At 41.6% G+C, this 14,883-nt stretch overlaps 1 protein-coding gene across 7 annotated transcripts in view; it reads right to left on the bottom strand.

The window, feature by feature from the left end:
- Positions 1-14,883, bottom strand: part of APP (amyloid beta precursor protein) — a 272,606-nt gene that overhangs the window by 85,856 nt on the left and 171,867 nt on the right. For all 7 annotated transcript variants that reach the window (XM_049629302.1, XM_049629304.1, XM_049629305.1 and 4 more), the window contains one exon: positions 1,925-2,058. In XM_049629302.1, coding sequence (XP_049485259.1) covers positions 1,925-2,058 — 134 coding nt within the window. The remainder of the gene's footprint in view (positions 1-1,924; positions 2,059-14,883) is intronic.

Raw genomic sequence — 14,883 nt, 5'->3', positions numbered from 1 at the left:
GGATCCAAGTATTATGGTCATTCCTCTTAAAAACAAAACAAAACGAAACAAACAAAAAAACCCCAACTAATTGTGTTCTGTCTTCTAGATCCATTAGCAGTTCTGTTTTAAAATGTAGGGTTTTTTTTTTTTTTTTTGGTTGGGATGAGCACTGGGTGTTGTATGGAAACCAATTTGACAATAAATTTCATAAAAAATAAAATAAAATAAAAAATATAGGGTTTTTTTTTTTTTTTTTAAATATTCAAGTATGGTGAGGTCAACAGATCAGGAGAAAAATGCCATTGAAAAAAGACTGTTACTCACACACACTTCCCAAGAGGAGGCGACGTGGCATGTCATTGAGGGGAGGAGGGCAGGGAAGCACCAGGGTGGGTCAGGAGGTAGAGGGCATGAGGGAAAATGTAGCCAGGAGTCTGGGTTCCTTGAGAAGGAATGGGTGAGTCAGGGTAAGCAGGCTTAGATTCGGCTAGTTTGAACAGTTTTTATAGGTTCTGGGGTACAGGGGCTCTCCCTAGATGTCTGGTACCTAGACTTGGGGTGAGGAGGTAGATAGTGGGTCAGAGTGTAAGAGTCTGAAGAAGGTAGTTGGGGGATATGGGCTTTGAAGTGGTTGGTTTGATGTCATGGAAGGTGTGCCCAAAGGCTAGTCATTTGCTACCTCTAGAACTGGCTAACTCTTGGAGGGGGAGGTCTCCCTACAGTTAGTAAGGCCCCACATGTCAAAACACCATGATTAATGCTGTTACTAAAGACTTACTGTGGTCTTAGAAAACATACAGCAGACTCATGAATCCTATTTAATGTCTATTATGAAAACTTACAAGTATTTCTGCTAAACAGTACAAGAATTAGTAATACCTTCCTATATTTACCACAGAATGTTAACACCAAATAAGGGAATGGTTGACTTTAACCTGAGAGCTTTCCTCATTTACTCACTTATGGTTCCTTAAATCTGACTCTTCGTATGTTTTTTTCACACTCTAAATTGTGGACGCAAGTTGGCCAGTGATTGGCAAGTAAGTGCTGATACATATTTGTTGAATAAATGAATGAATGAATGAATGAATGAACGAAGAATCTGAGAAAGGGCTAAAATTAATATTTTCTATCTCTAATATATACAACATCCAGCACCTGGTATAGGCATCATAAATTGATATTATTATACGTAAATCAGTTTTTGAACAAATTATTTTTTAATTTGTTTCACAAAGAATCTGCCAAAAAAAAAAAAAAACCCGAACAAACAAAGAAACAAACAAAACCAGTGTCTGCCGCACAGTGTACTGAAAAGAGCACTATATCAGGAGCAAGAAAGGCTCCAGTTCCAAATGCCTGTCTCTCGCGTTACTTATATTGCGTTCTTCTAGAGTGCGAAGTCACACTCTTGAACCACACTGCATTATCTATCATTGATGAAACAAGATGGTATGATCGTTATGGTTCACTTTGCTTTTACGTTCCTGTGGTTCTATGAATTCGCTTTGTAAGACATGTTAGGTTCAAAGTTATAATAATTTGGCAACTAACAAAAAAATACTCATCTTTACTACAGATCATTCTAAGGGAGTTTAATGGACAACACCATAGTTATGGGTCCGCATACACCCGGGTAATAAAACCAGAGGGAATGTTGTAGACGTAACCGAATTTGTGCTTACAAAATCCTGCTATCCTTAGTGTCAATGGATCTCTCCTAGGTGGCATGCTCAAAGAAGATTCTAAAAACCCCAAACGGGTACCCTCCGAGCAAACATTTAAAACTAAGACTTTACGCCTTTAAAGAGCTGGATAAAATTAAAGACCCCTCCCATTCCTAGGCATTCATCAGCCATAGGGTCCCTGGGGAGACTCTGAGGCAGAGGCAAGTCCAGACTTCCCCTTTGTTGTAGACTACAGGACGGAAAAGTCACATTACCTGGGACATTCTCTCGCGGTGCTTGGCCTCCAGCCTCTCTTTGGCTTTCTGGAAATGGGCATGTTCATTCTCATCTCCGGGTGTCTCAAGATATTTGTCCACGGCATCAGGTGTGCTGGCTGCTGTTGTAGGAACTAGAAGGCAGAAAGAAGGAGGTTTGAGAAGGGAAACGGTATCCAATCATTTCAAAGAAAGCCATTTTTTTCCCGTTTACTCCAAAACAAAGACTTTAGTAGAGAAGCACAGACAAGAAGTTAATGCTGTTTAAGAGAACACCATGAGACACTTCCCAGCACAGGACACCTTTCAAGGACAGGGTGAAGGAAAATCTATAAAACAGTCCATTTTGCAAGTGTAGCGTTATATTTAAATTTCTTTGCAAAACAAGCATGCGTAGAGTGAAACCAGTTGGTGTTTAACGCATTTTGTCCCAAATCCCGATGTCTTGCAAAATTAACTTTTGTAGTCTTGACAGTAAGATACGTTATCAATATCACAGCTTAGGATTCCTACAGAAACTGAACAAATCTCCAAGTCTATTGCAGCATAACGGCACCATAGAGTAAAAAGGTAAATTCTACGGCATTTTCAGATAGCTTGATTTCAAAGCCATCTTTTGGTGAGAGTGTTTGAAACACTACCCCAAACCCCGCAAACGTCAATAAATGCATTTTCAAAATCACAAAGGGACCTTTCTGCCTTTGCAAAATTTGACAAGAGCCGACCAATTCATTAGAGTTGTCACAAAGAAATCAAGTGATTTCTACTTTGAATTCAACTAAAACTGCTAAGCAATATTACTGAGTTGCAACATATACCGCTAAATTATGTGGAAACATAAATACCCATAAAATTGAAGAGTATGATAAAACAAAACTATTTTAACTCATGAGCTGAGTGAATTGTAATGCCTAAACAAGCAATTTTCCAAAAGATTAGCAATGATTAGTGGGAATTCAGAGCTCTTATGAGCATACTTAAAAAAAAAAAAAAAAAAAGAGGGGAGCCTGGGTGGCTCAGTCGGTTGGGTGTCCGACTTGGCTCAGGTCATGATCTCGCGGTCCGTGGGTTCGAGCCCTGCGTCGAGGTCTGTGCTGACAGCTCAGAGCCTAGAACCTGCTTCGGATTCTGTCTCCCTCTCTCTCTGCCCCTGCCCTGCTTGTGCTCCGTCTCTCTCAAAAATAAACATTAAAAAATAATTTAAAAAAGAAACAAAGGAAAAAAAAACGACTTTGATTTAAAGAATAGAGTATGTTCAACCAAAACAGTGAAATTAGGTGTTTTCACTATGTTTTTGGGTCAAATCAACTCAAGTGTTTTATTCAAAAGATTATTAAAGTATCACCCATGTTCTAGGTACTACTCTTCACTGATTTTATCTAGTTGTTGACTTCTACATTTGAGATATAATATCCCAAAGAGTTAAATGAGAAGTATTTATGGCTAAATCATTTGGCAACTAAATTCTGAGATAAATGTCTTTTATACATGCTTTGAGAAAAAACGCCTGGAATCTCCACAACCCAAAGGCTTCAAGATTTGAACCAAAACCAGAAGGCTTTTTTCGTTACATAATCAAACAATATCTTTAATTTTAAAGAGAAAATATCTGTTCAGATTTCTTCCCCTTTTTCTTTAACCAAGGTTTAAGAATTATTATTATTAACAACAAAAAAAGAGCAGTTTAGGTGTCTATATAGATGGCTGCTTTCAAGTGGAAGGAAGGGAAGTGGGGCATATTCCTGGAATTATTTTTCAAAACACTTTGTGTTCCCTCTTCGGCTGCCACCAGGGGATTCTGAGTCAATAGGTCTGGGACTGGCACAGGACGTACATATTAAAAAGCATCTGGTCCCATCTTCTGTGTGGTAGATGAGCGAGAACGTGTTTCGGCAGCGAACAGGGACAGCGTTGGAATTAGGCACACCTTGATGCTCGTGTTTCTTAGACTGGCTGTGACCCAGGGCAGGTAACGTGAGTCATCTATGTACCAGTTTCTTTATCTGTCAGCCAGCATGCTAGCTGCACTGGGAAAATGAGATGCCACCCCATGTGTGTTACACAGCCTGCACCCAGGGTGGCACCCAGGGTCCTTCACGTCAGTGCCCTCAGTCTCTTCCCTGGCATCGCACATAATCCAAATCTTGGAGCGTAAACAAACCATAGAAAAAATGAGCTTTTATTTCACACACAGGACCACCACCCACAGGAAAAGCAGTAGGTATTTTTCTAAAAGATCTTCGGGGGGGCGCCTGGGTGGCTCAGTCGGTTAAGTGTCCGACTTCGACTCAGGTCACGATCTCGCGGTCCGTGAGTTCGAGCCCCGCGTCCGGCTCTGGGCTGATGGTTCAGAGCCTGGAGCCTGCTTCGGATTCTGTGTCTCCCTCTCTCTCTGACCCTCCCCCGTTCATGTTCTGTCTCTCTCTGTCTCAAAAATAAATAAACGTTAAAAAAAATTAAAAAAAAAAAAAGATCTTCGGTATAACCCACATAAAAGGCCCACAGATTATTGAAAATGAGTCCTTAATTTTTAACACTGAAAATCATTTTCAATTTAAAATCTTTTTTTAAAAGGAAATCAAAGGCAAGTATTTTTCTGCATAAATTCAAGCAAATCAATATGCAAGTATATTTTACTTCATCATTTTCCCCACTTGAAATGGAAGTGATGTTTAGCATGTTAAATTTGCTTCCCATGGTGTTAATCATTTTTTCATCTTTACACTGGTATGGCTCAAGCGAGAACGAGTTAAAGTTCTTTTCAGCACAGTGCAATCTGGCAGAATGACAAAATTAGGCAAACAGTACTTTTCATTTTGAACACATGAAAATGTATAAATGTTTGAGGCTATTTTCACTGATCGAGATAGCCATCCGTTAAGTGTCAGAACCATAACTGGGGCGCCTGGGTGGCTCAGTCGGTTGAAAGTCCGACTCCGGCTCAGCTCACCATCTTATGGTTTGTGGGTTCAAGCCCCGCGTCGGGCTCTGTGCTGACAGCTTAGAGCCCGGAGCAGGTTTCGGATTCTGTGTCTCCCTCTCTCTCTGACCCTCCCCCACTCATGTTCTGTCTCTCTCTCTGTCAAAAATAAATAAACATTAAAAAAAAAAAAAAGAAAAAAAAAAAAAGAACCATAACAGCATCCTCTTCGAAAACTGGAATTATAAAAGTTACTACGTAAGTAGGGGAAGTTCTCCATCCAATTTTTATGGTTGGCAAATTTTATGGTTTTCTCCAAGTCTTATGATTTGCAAATATTCTCTACTGTTTTATGGAAAGGAGATCAACACGAAAATCCGAGTCAGTATAATCGCATTATAGCCTATGTTAAAATGTAGCTTTGCAATATTAAGAATAAAAGAATCATAAAGAAATGAGCATGCAAGGTATATTTAATAGGATTAAGAATATTTCAAGTGTTAAACCTTCTTTTTAGGCACATGGAAATAAATACAAATACTGTATTACTGATTTATTCCATTGAACCCAGTATTTCCTTCGAGTAAATCCTTGTAAGCGGCTCTTGTTATTTCCTTTAGTTAAGGACTTTAAAGGAAGCAGTCTTTTAATCTTTAAATCAAACATTGTAGCCATTCACACTAACCTTCCATTTCAATTAGTGTGAGTGAAACATTCCTGTATTCATACCAATGAGCAAACCAGATCACTGTACAGGCAAGGACAGAAGAATGATGGCACATCTTGATATGTGCAAATGAATTTACTATTTCATTATCACTACCCTGCAGCTGGTAGGGAGGAAGGGAAGAATGTTTTTAAGGAGGGGTTTGTACAGAGAGCTCGGCTTCTATTTCTCTAATATTCCCATGTCCTAAAGACATGGTCACACGAGGAACAGCTGATGGTTTGTGATAAAGTCCACGGTAGGCCAGACACAGGATAACGAGGACAGTGTGGGCAGGGGCAGGAACCCTGTGCCCTTTCAAAAACGTGCTTCCTTTGGGAAAAGAGTGGTTCGAGGAACGACAGGGTATGTTACAGGCCACAAAGGAACGGGAAGCTGTATATCACAGGTCACTTAAAACATAGGTCATTAAAAAATATTTTTTAAGTTTACGTATTGTTAAAAGTTTTTTTAATGTTTACTCTTGAGAGAGAGAGAGAGAGAGGGAGAGAGAGAGAGAGAGAGAGACGCACAGTGTGAGCAAGGGAGGGGCAGAGAGAGAGGGAGACACAGGAATTGGAAGCAGGCTCCAGGCTCTGAACTGTCAGCACAGAGCTGGACGCGGGGCTCGAACTCACAAACTGTGAGATGATGACCTGTGCCGAAGTTGGACGTTCTACTGACTGAGCCAGCCAGGCACATCTATTTATTTTTTGAGAGAGAGACAGAAATAGCATGAGAAGGGGCAGAGAGAGACAGGGAGAGAGAGAATCCCAAGCAGGCTCCATGCTGTCAGCACAGAGCCCGATGTGGGGCTTGATCTCATGAAACTGCGAAATCACGACCTGAGTTGAAACCAAGAGTTGGATGCTTAACCGACTGAGCCACCCAGGCACGCCAAAACATAGGTCATTTCAACAACGAAGAAAGTAGAAGCAAACTGGACTTAGGACATTTACTTTTGTTGTGGTTTTATAAGCTAACATACAGCAGTCTGTCCTGTCCAGAGACCTCTGAGGCTCCTTAAAAATTGAGACACAGGCTCAGATTTCCAAGTTGGCCAAATAATAATAGCCCACGTTCATTTGCTTCTACCACGCTAGGTGCTTTCCAGGTGTCCCCATTTAATACGTAGGGAGAATCAAGAATTACCCCATTGCATTTATTGTGCATTTAACACAGCTCCTCATATCCCCGACCCACAAACAGGTCTGAATTGAAGATTAGGTAAACCATGAAAAGGCTTATAAAGTGAACCGTTAGAGCAGAAGAGGGTTAATCCCATTGATACGTCCAGGGCACTGGAAAGTATTTGCTTTTGTTATTGAATGACAATTGGCGAAAAATATGCTTTGCTAAGTTACCTGCAGACCCGTTTTCTAGCAAACAGCCGTTCCTGCCCTGAATGTTATCTGGCAAATGACCTCCAACCAACGTTCAGCAGAAGTAGGGTTATGAGACTGGGGCCAGGCCTGTGAAGCTGGATGATCTTTTAGCCTTCGGCCCCTGCTGTCGTGTTCATTCATGCCTTCTGCAAGCAAGCTCGCTGGGTATATTCCCCTTCCGCGGAAGACTGGACTTAAAATTCAGGGTTAAACGCCTTTAGCTCTGGGTTTTGATCTCTAGCCGCCAAATCATTAGCGGCACATGACACCGTCCTATGCGTGGGCTTCTAAACTGTCAAATGACCTTCATCTTGATTTTCTTCGTGTCTCAAAACAGCCTTATAAACCATGGTAGGACATACACCTTTTCATACTAAGAATGGGTGTCTGAATGGAATACCAAATTAAAAAAAAAAAAAACGCTACAGGAAAGCAGTTCTACTTCACAGCACTTTACTGCCTCAAGGTGAACATTCTGCTTCCCCAAATCCAGCGCATTCTGGATGACTAATGCTTTCAATATGAACCTCATCCTGGCTTGTTTGCTACTCTGGGAGGTCAGAGGTATCTGAAAAGCCGAGACGGCGGCTCGGATGTAGACTGTGCCGCCTCGAGTGTGCCTGTTCATTCCTTTATCCCTCTGTTTCACAAAAATTACACCCTACACTAATGTGACACGCACGGGACAAACCAATGAAGACAACAGAGACGCTGTTCTTGGGGAATCATATTCTAGAGAGAGAAACCACCGCTTCAGGAGAAAAAAAAAAAGACAAAATTAAGACACGTTGTTAGAATGCGATTTCTATCATGGAGAAAAAAGAAAACTATAGCAGGGCTGGCAAGAATCAGGGGGTGCAGGGGAAAGGAGCTGGGGGTGGGTGAGAGACCACAGCAGGAAGGAGGTGGCCAGGCCGGGTCTAATCGAGGTGATGTTTAGACAAAGAATTGAAGCCCCACCTCCCTGTTAGCAGCTGCAAGAACATAGCAGGCAGATGCAGAAACTAGCACATAGGCCCTAAGAGGTGAGAGTGTCTGGAAAATTCCTGGACAAGCTAGGTCAGTGTGGCCAGAGCTGAAGAAGCAAGGCAGACAGTAAGTAGCGAAGAGGCAGAGAGGAAACGCTGGTCACATCAGGCGAAGCCTGCTACCCACCGTAAGGATGGCGAGGAGCCAATGGGAGTTGTTTTGAGAACGGGAAATATGTGATATGATGCTTTAAAAGGGCCACTCTAAGGGTGCCTGGGTGGCTCAGTCGGTTAAGCAGCTGACTTCAGTCAGGTCATGATCTCGCGGTTTGTGGGTTTGAGCCCCGCGTCAGGTTCTGTGCCGACAGCTCAGAGCCCGGAGCCTGCTATGGATTCTATGTCTCTCTCTCTCTCTCAAAAATAAACAAACATAAAAAAAAAAAAAAAAAAAGTCACTCTGTCTCTGCCAAGGGGCAAAGCAGAGGAAGGAGGTCTCTCAAGGGTAAAAGATAAAAATGAGGGTGGGTTGGAAAAGCAGCAGGAGACAGTGAGGCCTTCTCTTGGAAGGCTCTCCACCCCTCCTCCCAGACATAAGACGAATCACAGATTTGCTTTCTCATCACCTAAACCACAGGTAACCAGATACTAAGGGAGAAATTCTTTTCATGTGTATGTGTGTGTGTGTGTGTGTGTGTGTGCGCGTTCATTTCAGTTTTAATAATTTTGTACCAATGGGTGTCACAATATTCTCACTTCACGTTGATTGTAAACTCTCTTGGCACCTGTCGGAGCCTTTTTTTTTTGGTGGATGGAGTCTGGCACACATCTGCTTTCAGTTTATTAATGACGCCTGGTGCTGCACCCTATGTTCCTGTAACAAAATACATCACCATCACTGGGGACACGATGCCAATGAAACGCTTCCATTGCAGCATTTCCCCTGAGAAAAGGTTACAATTTTTAGGAAACTCACTTCCAAACGAGGGGAAAACTGGTATTATTTTTAGGATGTGGTAAAAGTCCCTCCCCTTGCCCGTTAGGAAGAAGCTCTGTATCAGGGACACGATCAAATTCAGCTAATAAATCAAAGTTGATGCTAAATTTTTAGTTCATTTTCGTTCTGACTATATAATCACTACGATGTACTCCATTTCATACCCAAGACGGCAAGAATGTAGAGTCAAAACACTGCAGACATCATGAAAAACTGCCTCCATCATTTTGACATTCACTTGTTTCCTCAATCTCTAGGAGACACATAATATAAAAAAAAATTTTTTTTAACGTTTTATTTTTGGGAGACAGACCGAGTGCGAGCAGGAGGGGGGCAGAGAGAGAGGGAGACACAGAATCCGAAGCAGGCTCCGGGCTCTGAGCCATCAGCACAGAGCCCGACAAGGGGCTCGAACCCACAAACTGTGAGATCATGACCTGAGCCGAAGTCGGACGCTTAACCGATTGAACCACCCAGGTGCCCCGTAGGGGATACATAGTTCTAGAGTCAAGAAGGGCTCAGGATGTAGAAGGAGGAATGACCCCACCTTCAAACAGTAACAACTCTGACGACCTACAAGCCAGAAGGCAGAATGTTTCCCCAAACAGAGGCCCGTGAATGGCATTTGGTCAATATACCAGTGTTAGATTCTAACAAGAAAGTCTGGTTAGTCTCCTTTCATCAGGAGAAAGGCAATTTATCTCCACAGCACTGACAACAGAAGATGAAAGTCAATAAAGACCTATTCCAGTCACTGCTTTATCGCTGAAAATACTCTTTGATCCAGTGCTGGCAACAGTGGGAGTAGAAATGGCAGTGCTTCCCTATGAGAGGTGGCAGTAAGGGTCCTTCACATACAGGTGAAACATGAACCTGAAAATTTAACCCCAAAACAAGGCAGAGCATGCAGATTGCCACCCTGACTTGAATGAAAAGAAAAAGAAGGAAAAGTCCATTTCTCTCATTCCAAAATGACTTACTTAAATCCCAAACACATCCTAAACTCAAATATTTATCACACCCGCGAGGTCCAGGTGAGAGGGGCTGCTTGTGATGCGAAAACAGCTTGTGCGACCCTTAAATATCGTTTCAGACTCTTCTAAAAATGAAAAAGAAGAAAGGAACAAAGGCCCTTTCCCCGGCACGCCCCGGCTCCACGCTTGTTTTATAGGCAGTGCGATCATAGCTGGCCGACCCTGCATCGTGCCGACAGAAGGTAATAAAAATGTAATCTACGCCGTGTTTACTCTAGTCAAGCTACATTTCTTTTTTATGTCTTATGGACACGTACTGATGGGGGAATTGCGTCGATCTGTGAAAGGAGCGTGGAGGCATGAAGGCTGGCGTTGTTTTTATTAATATCACAGTGCACCACAAAATTGGAGAGCAACCTCGAGTCTGCATCTGAAAACCACATGCGCAGCCACAGCCGTAGTAACTGGCATCTAGGCTGCCTTAACCTCCGGTTATTGTTTTCTGTCCATGTGTCGGAAGCCATTCTCAACTTCATTAATGGTGGATCATAAAGAGATTACCTGTCACAGTCACTCAACACTCCACAGATGAGTTCAAAGAGTCAAAATCTGCAATATTATCTACTTTCAAAGGAACTGTAGCAGTAAAAGGCAGATGGAGCTGTTAACCTCTACGGAGGTCTTAAGGATAAAACCAATTTCATTTTCCTCAGGCCGTCCACACCAGTCTTTCTCTACACTTGTATGTTTTAACGTTATATTGTTATTTAATCCTATCACACACCGAGGTCTCATCTCATCAATAAAACTGTCAAGTTATTGGAAGCAGAGAACTTGGTTTACTTTGTTGGTGTCCCTCAAAATACCCAGCTTAGCACCAGCACATCCTGAGCTCAGAAGTTAACGGCTTTATTAAATCAAAGGTTGGCATGCTGGTCTTTTTTTTTTTTTTTTGTAAATAATGTGTTACTGGAACACAGTTGTTATCTATTTGTTTACCTATTGTCTGTGGCTGTTTTCACAGCTGTAACTGCCAAGTTGAGTATGTATAACAGAGACCATATGGCCTGCAAAACCTCAAATTTTGACTCTCTGGTCTTTTGTGGAAAAATTTTTGCCAAAACTTTTATTAAACTATCTACTTACTCTTCTTTGGAAATAGCTGGAGAATAGAGCATATATATGTATATTATATATATATTTATATATATATTATATATATATTAATATATATATAATATATATATTATATATATATTAATATATATATATGGTGGGCATTTTTTACTGTTCTGAGTAGATGAGTTTTTTTTTTTTGTTTGTTTGTTTTTTTTAAATGCCAGTTTGCTGAGCAAATCAATTCCTGTCAATCTCAGGATCTCTCCCTCTGATAGCTTGGAGGAAAAAGCCATTTTTTATTCTGGTTATTTCTCAATACCAAAGATGTGGCTTCTCATGTGTCAATCTAATAGATTTTACTGCCACTGATGTTTTAATGGTTTTAATTGTTGTTAATAGTGCTCGGTAGTTTTAGAAAACTATCACAGTTCCATTAGTATTCGAGAATGTGCTAATGAGGACTAATATTTGCTTGTTGCCATCAGAAGAACATGTACAGTGTGATTAAGAACAATGGTTCAAGTCTGGCCAAACACCGAATGCCTGGGTGTTAGGACAGGATACGACAAATCGGCGGCAAAGGAGGCACATTCCATTCAAAGGGTGCACGGTGAGTTATCTGTGGTTTGCAAATTGTGAGCCACTGCGGCAGCTTTAGAACTTGGGGTGGTGATCTGGCCTGATTTGACGTGCTCATTATTTTTTTTTGAAGTTTGTTTATTTATTTAGAGAGAACATGCGTGTGTGAGCAGGGAAGGGGCAGAGAGAGAGAGGGAGAGAGAATCCCATTTATTTATTTAGGGAGAACATGCGTGTGTGAGCAGGGAAGGGGCAGAGAGGGAGGGAGACAGAATTCCAAGCGGGCTCTACGCTGTCAGTGCAAAGCCCGAAGCGGGGCTCAAACTCATGAACCGTGAGATCATGACCTGCGCTAAAACCAAGAGTCAGATGCTTAGCAGAGGGAGCCACCCAGGCACCCTTGTCCTTGTTATTTTTATACACTCTGGCAGTGTATTAGTCTATTCTATGGTATCTTGGCCATTTTGATGTGAGGACAAAAATAATGTTTTTCCTTTCTGGATCCTGCATGAGGCCAGATCCAGCCTTTGCACAGACCCTAAGGCCATAAACACGATCCCGAAGAGCATCCTAGATGCCAAGTCATCTGTGTGGCAAGGCTGTGCGGCATCATGACAGATGGCTGTTCTCTAGCATATGCTGGGATTCTGTGAAACGAAGATGAAACACACAGAGGAGGAGGGGGTGGGGCAGGGGTTCGCTGGCCTGTTCTCTGCCTCCCCAGCAGCACTCGCGTCAGAGTAGAAAAACTGAGACCTCTAACTAAGACTACAGTCAGGGCAGCAACAGCGACTTCTACCCCAACTTGTCTGTACATACGGAGAGCAGGGATGCGGGTCTAACAGATTCAATTTTCACAAACGTCAACCGAGAATCAGAGGCTTCTGACCGACAACGCAGCAACATGCCCTCAGAGTTCATGCAAAGTGTGACTGTTTGCACCAGCCTGGTTGTATCTTTCCGTCAGCTGTGGGCTCACCGTTAGTCTAGATCAGGGGCTCTCAACCGGGGGTGACTTTGCCCGTCCCTGCTTTAGGGTACAATCTGGCAAAGTCTGGAGACAGTTTAAGTTCACACAGTTGGGATGCCGTTACTGGCAGCCAGCGGGTAGAGGGTGGGGATACTGCTAAACGTCCTCCATGCACAGGACAGCATCCACAAGAATGAATTATCTAGCCCCAAATGTCAACAGTGTCAAGGTTGAGAGACTTGGGTTTATTTATTGTCTGTGCCACAACTCACTACAAGAAAAGAGGAAAAGATGGGTCATTTGTCATTCTCTTTGGCCAGACCCTTTTGTGCAATCAGCTGACTAAATACGGGCACGATGCTCTGTGTGACATCAAATGCCATTAAGGAGTCATTCTGTTTGCCTTTTGAGATGCAATCTGATGGGAAGAACACTAGAAAAAAAATGATTCTCTCATTTGAAACAGAAACTAATCAATAGATATTTATATAGTACTTTCACTGTTGTTAGCAAACATTGCACTGGGCAGAATGAATGTGAACCTTCTGTGTTGTTCTAAACCCAAATGGGCAGACACAAAACAATGTCAGAAACAACTCAGGTCTCACCAGATACTTTTTTCAAACAGGAAAGGATTTTTTTTTTAAAGGACTCAAATCCACAAGTTTATGAATAAAATGAAAGCTCTTAACCTCATCTCTTTCTCTACCTGTGGTTTAGTCTTATCTTCTATGAACAAAATAATAATAATAATAATAATAATAATAAAAATAAAAAATCAGTATTCCTTAAAATTGCAATGCTCAGAAGTGGTTTTTATGACAAAGATTTAACCTGATCATAACCCGCTTTGAAGAGGAAAAATATTGTACGTGTAATGTAGACCATCACACATCTTCTCCTTGTGTGCAATGTTTTTTTTTTTTTTTAATTTTTTTTTTTTTAACATTTATTTATTTTTGAGACAGAGAGACAGAGCATGAACGGGGGAGGGGCAGAGAGAGAGGGAGACACAGAATCGGAAGCAGGCTCCAGGCTCTGAGCCATCAGCCCAGAGCCCGACGCGGGGCTCGAACTCACGGACCGCGAGATCGTGACCTGAGCTGAAGTCGGACGCTTTAACCGACTGAGCCACCCAGGCGCCCCTCCTTGTGTGCAATGTTACATCAGTTTGACGGAGAAGCTTTTCCTATCTCCTTTCATATTTCTTATTTGGCTAGAAGCAACTCAAACTGAGAAACCCATCAAACAAACCACTCTGGGGAAAAGAGAGATCCTCCAGTAAAGCCTAGACTGGTGGAGAAGCCAAGTGCAAGCCCATCTTGCTAAATCCTATGGGCTTGCTCACCTTCTTTTTGGGCTCTTTTCCTCCGACTACATCCTGCCATCTGCATTTGACCTCCAGATGACCGTGAATCCTTTAAATCAGATGTGTAACTTTGCTATAAATAAGGAAGCATAGCTGCGCAGGCTATGAATAACTGGAAATTATATGCTTTCTCTAGTCTGTTTGTACCAGCACTGCAGATCACTTCACTCCCTGTGATGAATAGTCTCTGCAGGTAGACGAGAAAATATAGCCGCCAAAATCACTTCCCCTCCCAGAAAGGAAAGGTGTCATGATCCCAAATACACTGCAAGTAGTCGGAGAAAATTACTGGGAAAGAGAAAATTGCGAGAGATCTTCAACGTCTGTTTGGAAAATCTGAGGACACAGGTACTGCATGAAAATAAATTTATCAAGTCATGTTCATTTCTGTTAATTACTGAAAATGGAAAAATACAATTGCATGCTAACATGCTATGAAATGAAATATTTTTTATAAAAGGGGGGAAGATATTTCATTTATTGATACATGTTTTATTTAATGCATTTAGAAAAAATGTTTTTAATATTCTTCCTCTTTCTGTTATTTTCTGTATTCTTAAAATGCATTTTGAACTCCAAATACTAATTTTTCTAACATAAAAAACAGAGCCCAATACTTGACCGTATGGAGTGTAAGTGCAGAGCCACGATACCATTTAGGTTTCAAAGCTGGTCCTGCCATGTTTGATGGCTCTCACAGCTTCATTTTCTCGTATGTATAAAGGAAATGAGGAAAATGCCCACAAAGTGTTCCTGAGAAAAATAAATGATCCATGAAAACACCGGGTAAATTGCAACCTGCCACAAAGATCAATATAGTATCAATCCTACAGTGTAATATCCAGTTTTCTCCAGTCCTGTGTGTCTACTCACTTGTAATACTTTCAATGTTGTTAGAAAAAATGCTTTGTCACAATCACAAAAATATGTGGACTATACTAGTGAAACTCCCACATCTTTCAAAAGTTATATATA

This window comes from Panthera uncia, chromosome C2, assembly GCF_023721935.1.
Source record: "Panthera uncia isolate 11264 chromosome C2, Puncia_PCG_1.0, whole genome shotgun sequence".
In the NCBI taxonomy this organism is placed as follows: domain Eukaryota; kingdom Metazoa; phylum Chordata; class Mammalia; order Carnivora; family Felidae; genus Panthera; species Panthera uncia.
The sequence above is the reverse complement of the archived record's forward strand: the minus strand, read 5'-3'. Positions and strand labels throughout refer to the sequence as shown.